General features: G+C 47.5%; 1 protein-coding gene across 2 annotated transcripts in view; it reads right to left on the bottom strand.

Annotated features, from left to right (window-relative positions):
• LOC149347008 (uncharacterized) overlaps positions 1-13,668 on the bottom strand; it is a 318,847-nt gene that overhangs the window by 292,706 nt on the left and 12,473 nt on the right. Inside the window, exon 6 of one of the 2 annotated variants that reach the window (XM_089586805.1) lies at positions 13,159-13,267. The exons of the other annotated variant lie outside the window; for it this stretch is intronic. Coding sequence (XP_089442931.1) covers positions 13,159-13,267 — 109 coding nt within the window. The remainder of the gene's footprint in view (positions 1-13,158; positions 13,268-13,668) is intronic. 2 annotated transcript variants of the gene reach the window in all.

The raw sequence follows: 13,668 nt of genomic DNA, 5'->3' as shown, positions 1-13,668 counted from the left end.
TTGAGGCGTGGTCGACAGGACATTGCCACGCTAGCTGCAGGCATGAAGACAGTTTGTAAGTGATGGTACAGAACAGATGGGCCTTGAGGTGGCTGTCCTCAAACCTGGATCAACCAGAGGTTGAAACAATCTGCACCGTGGGAAAGCGAGAATGTTTGCGAAGCTCGCGGGAGGAAGGGAGCATCTTGATGATGGAAAGTGTACATATTTGTACAGATTTTGTCGAGATGAGTTATCTTCTTTTCAAAATCATTGATTGGCTGTGTTCTCCTTTCCCATTTGTTGATTGGTGATGTTTTCCTTTCCCCAATTATTTATTGGGTGGATGTAAGTGCAATTATCTGATTCGTTACCGTCCCCACCGAGGGCGGGGACACAGGTTTTGAAACCAGCTGTTTCGGTGGGACCGAGGGCTGGTTTCGTCACATAAAACTACAAGTCAGTCAAATGTAACTAAGTTTTCTCCTTGCTTGTATCTTTCATTCTTTTAATAATTGATAATAAAAAGTGGACTTCTCCAGAAGTGTCCTCTAGCAATGTGACTGAGCAATGTCAAATCTGCAAGATGTCAACATCCTTCAATAATCATCAACACAATTTTCGATATAAGGTGGCGACTGAATTGGCCGCACCCTTTTTGATTGGTTGCAGGCACAGTTCGAACTTAATTTTTGCGTTTTTGGGAAAGCGATATAAAATACAATGTCTCTGAGTATTGTCACTGTTTCGCTCAAGAAAAAATTACAAAAGAAAAGCAGTACAAGCAAATTAGCGCTAATAAGAATCAAGCTAGGGTGGCAGTTTTCGTTTTGCCTAAAGTTATCTTGCAAGCGAGTGCTGCTGTTCAAACTGCCAATACCGAAAATGCAGCGAAGAAAAAATCTCATAACGGATGCCATAGTGAAAAATGTGACCAGAAGAGAACAGAAAACTGAGGGCGGAAGGGAGGACCAGGAGCTTTTCACAAACAGGTCGAAGGGTGCCGGCATGTACAACACTGGACTGTGCTCGCAGAACAGGAAAAGGTTGAAAAATAAACTCCGCCACACTCTCCCCGGAGTCCAAAAAAAAAAGTTATTATTTTTTTTTTTTTGTGGTCGTGAAAAGGTTCCCGTCAGCGTCATGTAAGCGGAACTCCATCGCTGACAATTTCAGCAGCCGAGGGCTGCCCTGGCAAGTCAACTGCATACAAGCTTCCGCTGCATGTCCGCAAGGTGTGGTTCTGATTTGTGGCGCCTAATCTTTTGCACTGGGGAAGTGAAATCGAAATGGGCTTGTAAATTGCAATTTTGTTTATTTTTGGAGTTTTCAGCAAAGTGAGTGGATTAACATCTGTTTGGACGCACTGATTTCAGCAATCCAACCCGCACTATCTGGACAGCATGAGGTATCCTCTGAGCCGGATACTACGTTTTCCTCTAAGAACTTCTGGATAGCTTCTTTTCCGAGTAAAGTCTTATCATTTCAGAGGGGCGTGGGCTACAAAATGCTTCACAAGTTAGCTGCATACGTATTTTTCCACAAACGACGTTGGAGAATAATCTGCACCCCCTATTACCACGTGGATGCGCACCTGGTCTCCGCACCCACTGGCCTCAAAAACAGCACACTGGTTTGTAAAACCTCCTTCAGGCAGGGATGATGTGCAATGCGGAAAGCGTACTGCACTACAGACATGCCGAAAGATCGGTCCCACTTAGTAAGCTTAGGAGGTTTTGTAAATGGATTGATAATGGCAACTAACCCTAGCATCGTTATTACGCGGGAGAAATCCTCTACTTGCAGCCAAGTCCAGCCACTTCCCTTTCCGTGAGGAAATCACTCGATCATTTGAAAAATAGGCTCCATTTTCCATGCTGCGTAAAGTATTCATAGTTGGCACCTGACTCCAAGCTTGTCGTCCCGGTTAGCTCACTTGGTAGAGCGACTGCTCCGGTGAAGCGGTGGTCCCATGTCCGAACCCCAGACCAGGACGAATTTTTCTTTAACTACGAAATTTCTGAGAAAGCTGTATAGCTTTCCTTTGTAGCCATATTGCTGCGCTCGGGTGGATGTGAATGAGTAATTACTCCCTTATTCCAAATCTGCTCCACCTTATGGGATTCTCCTAAAAACATTTTAGCAACACAGTTCCCATTTCGAATTATTGATCAATTCGCTCACGTCCTACCACAAGCTTGCCATCCCGGTTAGCTCAATTGCATTAGTTGGATACAACTTAAGTCTGCAGTGAAGCTCCGCCCACATTCAACCTCCGCGCAGAGAATCCCTCCACGACGAAAAAGTAGTCCGCTGGTTAAACGTTTCTTGTCACGTAAATAAGAAGCTTACCCCAAGAAAAAGATTACCAGTTCTATAATTTTGACACCTGGATTGTTTGATATAGTCAACCATTAAAAAGCTCATTTCGCTTGCTGTTGCGATTGGCCAGCGGAGTAATACAGGATGCCGCGGACCGCGGCTCAGTGTTAGCAGCTGCTGTTTTTTTAAGTTGTATCCAACTATAGAGCGACTGCTCCAGTGAAGCGGTGGTCCCGGGTTCGAATCCCGGACCAGGACAAATTTTTCTTTAACTACGAAATTTCTGAGAAAGCTGTATAGCTTTCCTTTGTAGCCATATTGCTGCGCTCGGGTGGATGTGAATGAGTAATTACTCCCTTATTCCAAATCTGCTCCACCTTATGGGATTCTCCTAAAAACATTTTAGCAACACAGTTCCCATTTCGAATTATTGATCAATTCGCTCACGTCCTACCACAAGCTTGCCATCCCGGTTAGCTCAATTGCATTAGTTGGATACAACTTAAGTCTGCAGTGAAGCTCCGCCCACATTCAACCTCCGCGCACAGAATCCCTCCACGACGAAAAAGTAGTCCGCTGGTTAAACGTTTCTTGTCACGTAAATAAGAAGCTTACCCCAAGAAAAAGATTACCAGTTCTATAATTTTGACACCTGGATTGTTTGATATAGTCAAACATTGAAAAGCTCATTTCGTTTGCTGTTGCGATTGGCCAGCGGAGTAATACAGGATGCCGCGGACCGCGGCTCAGTGTTAGCAGCTGCTGTTTTTTTAAGTTGTATCCAACTATAGAGCGACTGCTCCAGTGAAGCGGTGGTCCCGGGTTCGAATCCCGGACCAGGACAAATTTTTCTTTAACTGCGAATTTTCTGAGAAAACTGTATAGCTTTCCTTTGTAGCCATATTGCTGCGCTCGGGTGGATGTGAATGAGTAATTACTCACTTATTTACAATCTACTTCACCTTGGGGTATTCCCCTAAAAACATTTGACCCACTCCATTGTGTTCATGCAGAGACACGGACACGTCATTGTCAAGGAAGACCAAATATTGGTAATCAGACAGTATCCAAGACTATTGTCATGGCAAACTAATTATTGTTACCTAGACACCGTCATAGGTGCATTCACAAGATAGGAGCCCCCCCCCCCCCCCCCCCCTTAATCGTCTAAGCCCCCTTAATCGCCAAGTCTGTCCCATACATTTAATCTGTCGGATCTGTTCCGTCATTGTTTACAGTGCAGTGCTATGGCAAATCAAATTTTGTAACGGCCAAAGACCCATGATGTTGCTTTCCAAGAACTGTTTACTTGCCGGGTCATTTTGAGGCAATCTTTTGAGGTTCTTGTCGGCAGTGACCGCAACCAAAAAACAAATCTGTCACATTTTCTGGGATCTATAGAGAGAACGGAAGTTACTCCGGAAGCGCGATGTCACACTGCTGCTTCAGCGACGCACTGACTGCCTTCCTCTGCTGGTACTCACGTGGTGAACAAGGAAGGGGACAGGCTCCGGGTGCTTGCGAACATTCCAACAAGAGGACTGCCTTTGTCTGGGTGAAGACAAGACCTCGTGTGGAAACGCTGGCAAGCACCCTGAGGCTTCTGCCGATGTTTTACAGATTAAGATAAAAACTACTGCTGAATAATATCTTGTACATTTTGCAATTCCATCACATGGAAATAAATGTTTTACAGTCAAGCCCATTTATAACAATATTCAAACGCCATGGAAATACCACTGTTATAACCAATAATTGTTATAACAGGGTTGTGCCGAAAAAACGAAAATATGACAAACTTCAGAGCATTTATTGACAGTAAATACCCGAGGGGGCTTGATTGTTCTAATGTCTGTAAAAGCTCATTAATTCAAACTTCAGGGGACCGGAAAAATGTTCACCGTTCACCGATGGCCAAAGTACCGCCATCACTGCGGGTGCTGCCATCACTGCGGAGGCGGAAGCTTCGCACACCTCCACGTCACAGGAATCAAGCCGGCTTTCCGGAAGTGATTCTTACGCAAAATTTAAGAAGCATGCAGAACCAAGGGTGTGGTGACAGCTGACAAGAGAAAAACCGTGCTGGCTGCACTGCACCAACTCATTGGGAGTACGCATGGCGCGCGTAGCCAATGCTGCAATGCAGCAGCTCGCCTGACGCGATGACGCCTGACCCTGGCACACATGAAATTCGTGAAGCGGGGAATGTGGGGAAGTTGCGAAGAACAGCAGAAGATGGGATAATGTACGCGCTGCCAGTGCCAGCTGTAGCTCAGAGCGTAAACACGAAGAGAAACGCGTCTGCGCATTTTTTTTATGCAAGCGGCGCACCCCTCAGAAACATAAATAATGGACTGGTGTGCCAAGGCTTCCTACCATGCTCCCTACTTTCTTCTCTGCATGGGCCTTTTGCTCAGGGGAACGCATCTGTCGTTTCTCCTGCCTGTGTCATTGCGACACACAAGCATCCTCGGCGCACGCGGTGGCAGCATTGTTTCCGAGTGCTAGGTCACGGGTTCTTTTGCTTCCGTCCATTGGTCGGCCACACACGCGCGCTTTTGTGTTGTAAGCATTGTTTTGCTGGTGTGGTTGTAGCATCTTTTTTTTTTTCTACAACGGTTGACACTCAATTACCAAATTTAATTGTTATAACCAATAATGTGCCTTGACAAGCAATGCTATAAGCAGTTTATTTTACCATAGAACACATGGTAAAGCTGATGGTGCCATGACTGACCATTGTTATATCCGATATATTGTTATAACCAGTACTGTTATAAGTGGGCCTCACTGTATAATCATTCTTCATCTTGGCGCTCCGTTTCGGCCATAGGGGCCTAGGTAAGAGGAGGTTGGGGGTGGGGCACTGCGCTGAAACTTGGCTCATTCTCGTAGAGAACCCTGTGTACACCTATAGACACTGTGCAAAAAGCTTGCCTAAGCATCTGAGCTAACGCTGAACAGGCAATCATTGTCTCAGCAGCAAGCGTGGGAGCACACGTAGCATTGGGTGCATGGGATATGCTTGACACATGACCACTTCCTTCGAGCATCGAAAATGTGAAAATTGGCCAAAGAGACAGACCGAGCACCAGGCGGCTCACCATCCAATCTTTGCGACTCAGGCTATGCGAGGGGAGCCACGAGGGCAGTCGGCTGCGGCAGTAAATCTCTCATCTCCTCCGTTGTCAGCAAACAAGGAAAGAGTGAGCAAACGTGACTGAGAGTGAGTGAATGGTTATGAGCACGAGTGAGTCGTTGTGAGAGCAAGTGGTCATGAGTGGGAGTGAGTGGTTGTGAGTGGATACGAGTACGAGTGAGTGGTTGTGTGTGTCAGGTACATGAGTGTGAGCAAGGGGTTGTGAGTGCGAGTGGTCATGAGTGCAGGTGTGAGCGAATGGTTGTTAGTGTGAGTGGGTATGAGTGTGAGTGTGAATGAGTGGATGTGAGTGCGAGTGGCCGTGAGCATGAGTGTGACTGAGCCACCTCTCATGGTGCCGAGGTATGAATCAGTGAGGCTTCATGCCTATGTCATTAGAGTACCCTTCGATGCCTGTTGTCCACTCTTCGCAAGCAAACTTTTAGCAATTACCTTCACCGCTGCAACTGTTATTTGCAGACTTGTTTCCAGTCTTGTCAGCTGCACGCTCTATGGAGAGTTCTCCCAAAAGGCAAACACTGGCCACTGATGCGTCAAGAGACAAAAAGGAGATGCCGATTTCTTCGAGAACGGCATTTGGCACGTTGTTGGTGTCCTTCACCTGGAATTTTCTGAAAGCAAGGAGGGCAGCTATCAATTAAAGAAGCCCGTCTTAAGGTTCTAGGTAGTGCATTGGAATCAAACCATACTGTGTCGAGAAAACCTAAGGTGTTGTCTATGCCCTCCTATCTGGACACCCAACGCTTAAAATTTAAAGCTATTTTGATACAAATGCGGTTGGGCTTTCCCGCAAAGCTGGATCACTTTTGGCATGAAAAATTTGCAGAAATAAAAAGAAATTGACAGGTGATTGAACCCACAGAATAGATTTCAAGGGAATGAAAGCAGCCAGCTCTGGCCACTGAGGTGTGGAAAGACGAAATTGGAATCACACTGGGGAAGGGCAGCCACTGCTGGTTACAATGTACCGTATAAACGCGTGTAAGGGCCGCAACCCGTGTATGGGCCGCACCCCGTTTTCCCGAAGGAAATGTTTAAAAAAAAATAAATCCCTGTAAGGGCCGCACCCGAACCTTCCATGACCCAGGCGGGAATAGCCTTCTAAATGCACGCGCCGTGGCCTCCGCGATCGGCTCCGGCTGCGAACAACGGTGCGCTCGATCGCGGAGCACTTGATCGCGGAGCGCTTGATCGCGGAGGCCAAGCACGCGCTCAAGAGCTTCCAGAAACCGTCCATGGATGGCGCCCGAGGCCGCAGCCATCATCATCATCGTCAATTTTTTTTCTCCCCCCGCGACTTCCCGCTATCTAATCAGCATCAGTATCGCCAGCTCCAGCCTTTTATGGCGGATTAGCGCGTTCGCTGTAGTTGTGGCTTTAGCGTGCTGCCACCGAGTAATGCAGTTTTAGCACGATGGGCAAGCACCTTATCAGCTACATGGCTAGGAGTTAGCTCTCGAACGCGGCAAGCGTGCGGCGGACAGGGAACTCGACGTGGCCGAGAAGTGCGTCCGATGACCGTGCAATCAAAAGGGTGCATTGAGAAACACAAGCTGCAAAAAACGCGCTTTCCGAGGCGAGCCGTGTGAGTTTCCGAACTGCTCTGCTAGTGATGGAAATGCGGAACAACGGCTACGCGTTGACAGCGGACATGCTGCGCGGCTTCTTTGGGATGAGCGTGCACCAGAGTACAACACCAGCTCAGAGTCGAAATACTCTGCGAGTGTCGACTGAACGTAGAATAAATGCCGTTCATTCCCTGATTGCTGTGTTTTTGCTCAAAAAAATTTTTTTTTTTTTTTCTAAATCGCGTGTATGAGCCGCACCCCGAAAATTGGCTCCCGAATCTGGAAAAAAAAGTGCGGCCCTTACACGCGTTTATACGGTAATTGGAGGGCATTACAGAGGGCCCTTTTTCTGCAGAGGATGCAATTTCAAATGATGATGGAGATGACTACACACCTTGTCTGCCAACAGGACTTGGCAGCACTTGGAGAGCTTTGAGAAGGAACGTCTTGCGTTGCCTCACACCACTCGCCTTCAGGCATGGGGGCTGTGGCACCCAGCAGCAGCTTCTTTTTCTCTCCCAGTGCCGTCCGAACCACCAAGACGAGTGCCACGTCAAGTGTCTCGGAGCTGCCCGGGTACACCTGGAAGGTGTAGCTGACACTCAGGGAGCCCAATGGGACGTCGCAGGGAAACAACCTGTCAAAGAACGCATCACACAGATTGTGACGCTCACCTTGAGAGAAAGTCTAGGAAGCTACGTAGCACTGGAGCTCCAAAGTACATAAGCCACATAAAGAGCAGCAAAAAATAAAAAAAACAAGCACCAACTAAACGAAAAAGTCTCATAGAATTAGCGTATGGCTATGAATATAAGAAGAAACACACAACAGTTGAAAGGCACATTCAGACTTCAGTGTTCAGCATCACGAGTGAGTGAAATCCTCTGCCGCACTGCTGGGCTCCATCGGAACCCCTACTGGAAACCACACTAAAGAGAGCTAGCAACCAAATAACCAGAGGAATACTTGAAGCTTTGGAAATCAGAAAGCGTGGCGAATCCTGCACCAGTAGCCCGTCAGTACCTTTAGCTGCAAAGGAGCTAGCGTTTCTGGCGTCCAGCGCATGAACGGCGCGTGTTCTCAGCAGATGTTTATGACGCGAGTTTTTCCTCACGTTTACCGCTTGGTCACAGATATACAGTGAAACCTCGTTATAGCGAACAAGTAAAAAATCATAAAATAATTTGCAATAGACGGCACTTGTAATATAAAATTTAGTTTGTCAGAAACGTGTGCAACAGCAGCACAATTTAGTAATTGAAAGGACAGCAAGTCTGGTGATCCTTACAAGAGAAATGGAGAGACATTTGCATAGGTTTTGGCGCTGTTTCGAAGGCGCTTGCGGCTATACCGAAGGTCGCAAAAAGCCATGCGCCAGTTAGGTAGGCTTTCCCGCACATCACCGCAAGTGCAGGTTAAGTGCCGGTTACGATGGATTGCCCACATCATAGCCGTGTCGCATAGAAAGTCCTACGCCAAAGCGAAAGGTATCGCCGTTTTCACTGCCTCTGCGACAGTCAACATGAGCGCAGGATTGTTACTGCAAGCTTGCAGCCACCTACGGCGCTGCTTCCATGACACTGTCGACGGGTGCCAGAGGCGTGCACGTGTGCTGACTGACGGACTACGACCCTACGTGCTACTGTTGGCGAGTGCAAGATAAAAGTGTAAACTTTGGTGCGAACGCTTGGCACATCACCACCAGTCACTTGTGCTTTGCGGCGAAGCCTGCCGCCTGCCATCCGAACGGGCACAGCTGGGGAGAGTTCGATATGTCCGTTTCATGGCCAACCAAGTTCGATATATAAAGTAGAAATTGCAAGAGTGTGTCAAAAATATTTACAAAGAATTCGATATAGCTAATAATTCGCAATATCAGTGTTCGCTATTTGAGGTTTGACTGTATAATCTGTGCTACACGAAATAAATAAACTTCCAGCTGTTAGTACGTCTTACGTGCACGGTCCAAAAATTTTTCGTCCCTGTCTTGGCGCCAGTCACTACACTCATGTCGAACCAACTCGCCAACAGCACGTTCTGTTGATGAGCAGAGACTTGCATGCATGGACATATATTTCAATTCTGTAATAACAGTCCTCGTAGCACTGGTTACGCAGCTCAGCGTGCTCGTACGCTGACGAAGCGAACTCGCTGAGCGGTGTCTTCCCTAACGTGGAAGTGCGTGCAATATCAGCTAGCGACAGGTGTTTTCCTCACCGCAGGTGTGTGCCGCGGCATGAACTTCGCCCAAGGAGCACATAGACGGACACTTGAAGTTCCTCTGCTGCTCTGTGCGTATAAATTAAGGCGCATCAAAAACATAACCACGTGGGCACGTAAAGCACATAGCTGCGAAGCACCAAAACATACTGAAACTAAGCTGGCCACCTGCTGCGTCGCCAAGTATGGGTTTTCATTGGCATCCGACATTCGGGTTGTCATTTTTCCGTCTTCCTCAAGTGATAAAAGTGCACAAGCAGTTTCAAAATAAAACTTGTATACTTCAATGTCGAAACATGTAAACTTCATGCACGTTTGTCAGCCCCAGAAATCCGAGGTGTAATCCAGTATTTCATCACAGCACTTGTGCCTGTGAGACGGGCCTGTGGCAGCCTACCTGTATTTTAGTTGTTGGCCTTTTCTACCTTACAGGAGCTTACATTTCAGCAAGAGTGTTCTTTTTGTGGTTAGGAGCTGGGATTCTATCAATACAAGCCAACTTCGACTTCTCCTCAGCGTCCCTTTAAGCCAGTCAAGGTGCCAAATGAGCTGGGCAGTCGTACAGACGCTGCCGTGAAGGACAGCCAAGATGGCGCTTGACTGCTTCTGGTAAATGTATACACATGCACAGAGGGCTTTGTGCAATCGGTCCACTGTCCTGTTTTTACAGTGCTGAAGAAGCAGTCATTGCTTGTGTGTGATAACTGTGCACCCTCCCCGTCAATGCACCACAACAAAATCGATGCTGAAGTAACATGGCGAGTTTTACTGTTGGCACACCTAGTGTTCTGTATGCGGGGGTGCACACAGATTGAAAGGTGCCACAAAATGGCTACTGCACGAGCCGTATTAAAGAAGCCAACAGTCACTGAAACAAAGAAAGGCATTGAGGAATACATCCATTGTTTTCTTCTATTTGTGGCGTTGAACAAAGGCATGGCAGAGGCAACTGCAAGGTAACCGATGATGAAGACTAATGAACTCGATTCCAAGAGAATGCAAGCGCAGCAGGGGGCGCAGGAGTTACCGTACATATTTACTCGCATAATAGGCGCGCCCCTAGTTTGATCGCGAAAAATCAGATTTTTTTATTTCCGCGCATAATAGGCGCACCCCGAACTTGGCACTGTGATCAATACTGTATTTACACGATTGCAAGCCGACGCCTCGCCACCCCTGCCCCCCCAAATTTTTATTTTAACAAAGTTTTTGCTGAACTGACTCCTAGTCCCTTCCAATTTTTATTTTAACAAAGTTTTTGCTGAACTGACTCCTAGTCCTCACTAGTGCTGCTGCCATCACAGCTGCTGCGGACCCACAGCACGTAACAACGCACAGCACGTAACGCGTAGAACAGCTGCACGCAATTTTCAGGGATGCTCACTTTAAACGACTTTTTGGAAAGCTTCGTCTCCAACTGGAAACGTTCCCGACTTTGGCCCGCGAAAACCTCGGCGCCTGGAGTCGCGTACGGAAATTTAGGCACACCGCAGTCGCAATTGCCGCACTTCTCGGCCACGTCGAATTTCCAACTTGCCGCACGCTCGCCGTGTTCGAGAGCAAACTCCCAGCTGTGTAGCTATTAAGGCGCTTGCCCGTCAAGCTAAAGCAGCAACGCTCGGCAGCAAAGCCACAAACCACGATGAACTAACGTGCTACAGCAGATCCCGGCACTTGACAGCAACAAAAAAAACTGGAGTTGGTGATGCTGATGGCGATATAGATATCGAAAGCTCGCGGCGGAGGAAAACGTTGATGATGATGATGAGCTTGGCCTCGGGCGCCCTCCGTGGGTGGCGTCCGGAAGCTCCTATGCACGTGTGTGGCCTCCGCGATCAAGTGCCCGTTGCGCGCAGCCGGAGCTGATCGCGGAGGCCTCGGCAAGTGCATTTCGAAGCCTATTCCCGCGTGGGTCGTGGAAAGTTTCGGTGCGGCCCTTACATAGATTTTGTTTTTATATTTTCTTCGGGAAAACGGGGTACGGCCCGTACATGAGTGCGCTTATGCGGTATGTTCAATTTTGCGAGTAGAAAAATTTCCGGAAATTTTACTTTGCGTATTAGGCGCACCCCGAACTTTGAGCTGGAGTTTCTGAAAAAAAAGTGTGCCTATTATGCGAGTAAATATGGTAGATGGGCGGGTGAGATTAAGAAGTATGAGAGGATACAGTGGCGGCAGCTGGCACAGGACAGGGTTAATTGAAGAGACACGGGAGAGCTCTTTGTCCTCAGGTGGGCATAGTCAGGCTAATGATCACGATGATGTTGATCGAAGGAAAATCAGTAGTGCATTCACTTTATGGCTAAAAGACGTTTTATTAAAAAGTGAAATAAAAAACAACCACAAGCTGCCGGCGGGATCTGAAGCCACGGCCTCCACATTCCGTGTATGGTACTTTACCAACAAAGCTTTGGTAGTGGCTGCCCAGTCTTGTGCTTGAAAGGTGTTTACGGGACTTATTTACAGCCGTGCGGCCACAGCTGACTACTTGGGGTGTGTATACTGCAACTGGAGATCACAACGTTGCCGACGTACAGGCAGCAGGCCAACGCTCACAGGTGATGTCAGAGTCTGTGAGAGCGAGCGAGTGGATGCAAGTGCAATCATGTGTGAGCGTGCAGACCTATGAAGAACCACCAAAAAGTACTCTGCTCGAAGTCACACTGGACACATGGCCACCTGTGATGATTGCCGTGAAGAACAACCCAGGATGCCAATCTCATTCGAAACCGTCAATCACTTCCAGAAAATTATCAATTCCAGATGAAAGCACAAATATCCCAATGAGAAGAGTAACAAACACCCATTACGGAACATGGGAGCACGGCTAAAGCCCTCGTCTCAAAGCAGTGTTGATCCCTTCTGTAACAACCCCACCCCCCTCCCATAATAGCCCTGATGAGGTCTTCAGGGCAATAAGACCTGCTTCCTCTGGTTCCCAGAGAACTGCCGTCTCACCTGAAGTAAGGGGCTGCCCTGGGCTTGGCCCCGTCCTCTGGGCTGAAGCGCAGGAGGAGGCAGCCCCCTCCGTTGTACGCCCACTCCGTGCACACCTCGGCCACTCCGCAGCCGTCGCACAGCAAGGAGCGTCCCTGGTCGCGAGGCTGCAGCTGCTGCTGGGACAGGTCGGACCAGGCCACGGAGCTCACCTCCTGCACCGACGCGGTCGTGTGGAGCAGCGTACTGTCCACTCGTAACTTGTGCGCATAACTAGAAAACCTGCGTCCTTCCTTTTGCTGTTTTTTATGACGTCTAATATCCAGAAAGATATATAATGCTGTGTACCTTACTTAGGTAGCGTACTCTGGTTGATTATTTCCAAGGTTAACATACAAAAGTTGGTTACATCTGGGGTGGCGCACTTAGGTTCAGTACATCCAAGTTCAATGAACTAAAGTTCGTTATCCCAAAGGTGGCATACTATGGTTCGTTATATCCAAGGTAGCATACCAAGTTGGTATAGGCAGTTCATAGCCCGTGGCACACTGCCACCAGCAGCATAGTGGCAGCCTGCCCTTTCGAAAACATTAGAGGTCATGAGCAGAAAACAGGGCAACTAACGGTAACAAGCTGCAAGTGAAAAAAATTAAGCCAAGTCCGGAATATCTTCAAGAAAAAATAACAAAGGTGAAATTGTTTTGCCCTCAGTCTTACTAATGAAGTGTGTTATATCAACAGCAGCCATCGTAACCAGACTCCCTGGACAGCCATGAAGTTTTAACACAGCTGAATCCAACTGTCAGCTCTGGCCTAACCTTCGGCACAATCCTGCGAAAACTTCCGCGCTGTGCCCGTGCTGCTGTCATCATAAGAGAAAATCATACAATAATGAGCCAGTATTTAAATGTTCGTCTCCGGCAGTAGACTGTCCCTTTAATGTAGTTAAAAGATGCAAAGAAAATGGCTGACCTGGCCTGCCTCAAAGCGTTTTTCGCCAAATCCCTGACAGAAACTCGTTCGGAGCGGCAGTGTCCGAATACACCACTCGGGACAGCAGCATTGCAGACAGTCCCAGAACCTGCAAAGGTTGCAACACAGTGCAAGAATAAAAATAAACTGTAATGAGATAATATTCTTGCAGGAGCCTCACAGTTATTCTGCTCCTTCGTGCAGTCTCAAGTTCCTAAAAACACATGGCACTAGCAAAGTTTTTCACTGAAATTGAGCCTCACTGGTGTAAAGTTCAACCTGATCAAGATGACATAACACAGATTATTTGTTACAAAAAAACAAGCAAGCAGGTGATAAAAACTATTACATTACCTTCTTATTACATTAAATGTAATAAGAAGGTCATGGGTACTGTTCATCAGAACTGTGATGTAATTAAGGATACAAAGGCAAACAAAACTCAAGACAGAATGCCACTTCTGCATGAACTGTGAGAGCAAACTAGCCAGAAACTTAGCTAGCAGTAGG

The sequence above is a fragment of the Amblyomma mixtum genome, chromosome 4 (genome assembly GCF_055824585.1).
Source record: "Amblyomma mixtum isolate Tamu chromosome 4, ASM5582458v1, whole genome shotgun sequence".
NCBI classification, from domain to species: Eukaryota; Metazoa; Arthropoda; class Arachnida; order Ixodida; family Ixodidae; genus Amblyomma; species Amblyomma mixtum.
This window is presented reverse-complemented; position numbering and strand designations above follow the sequence as displayed.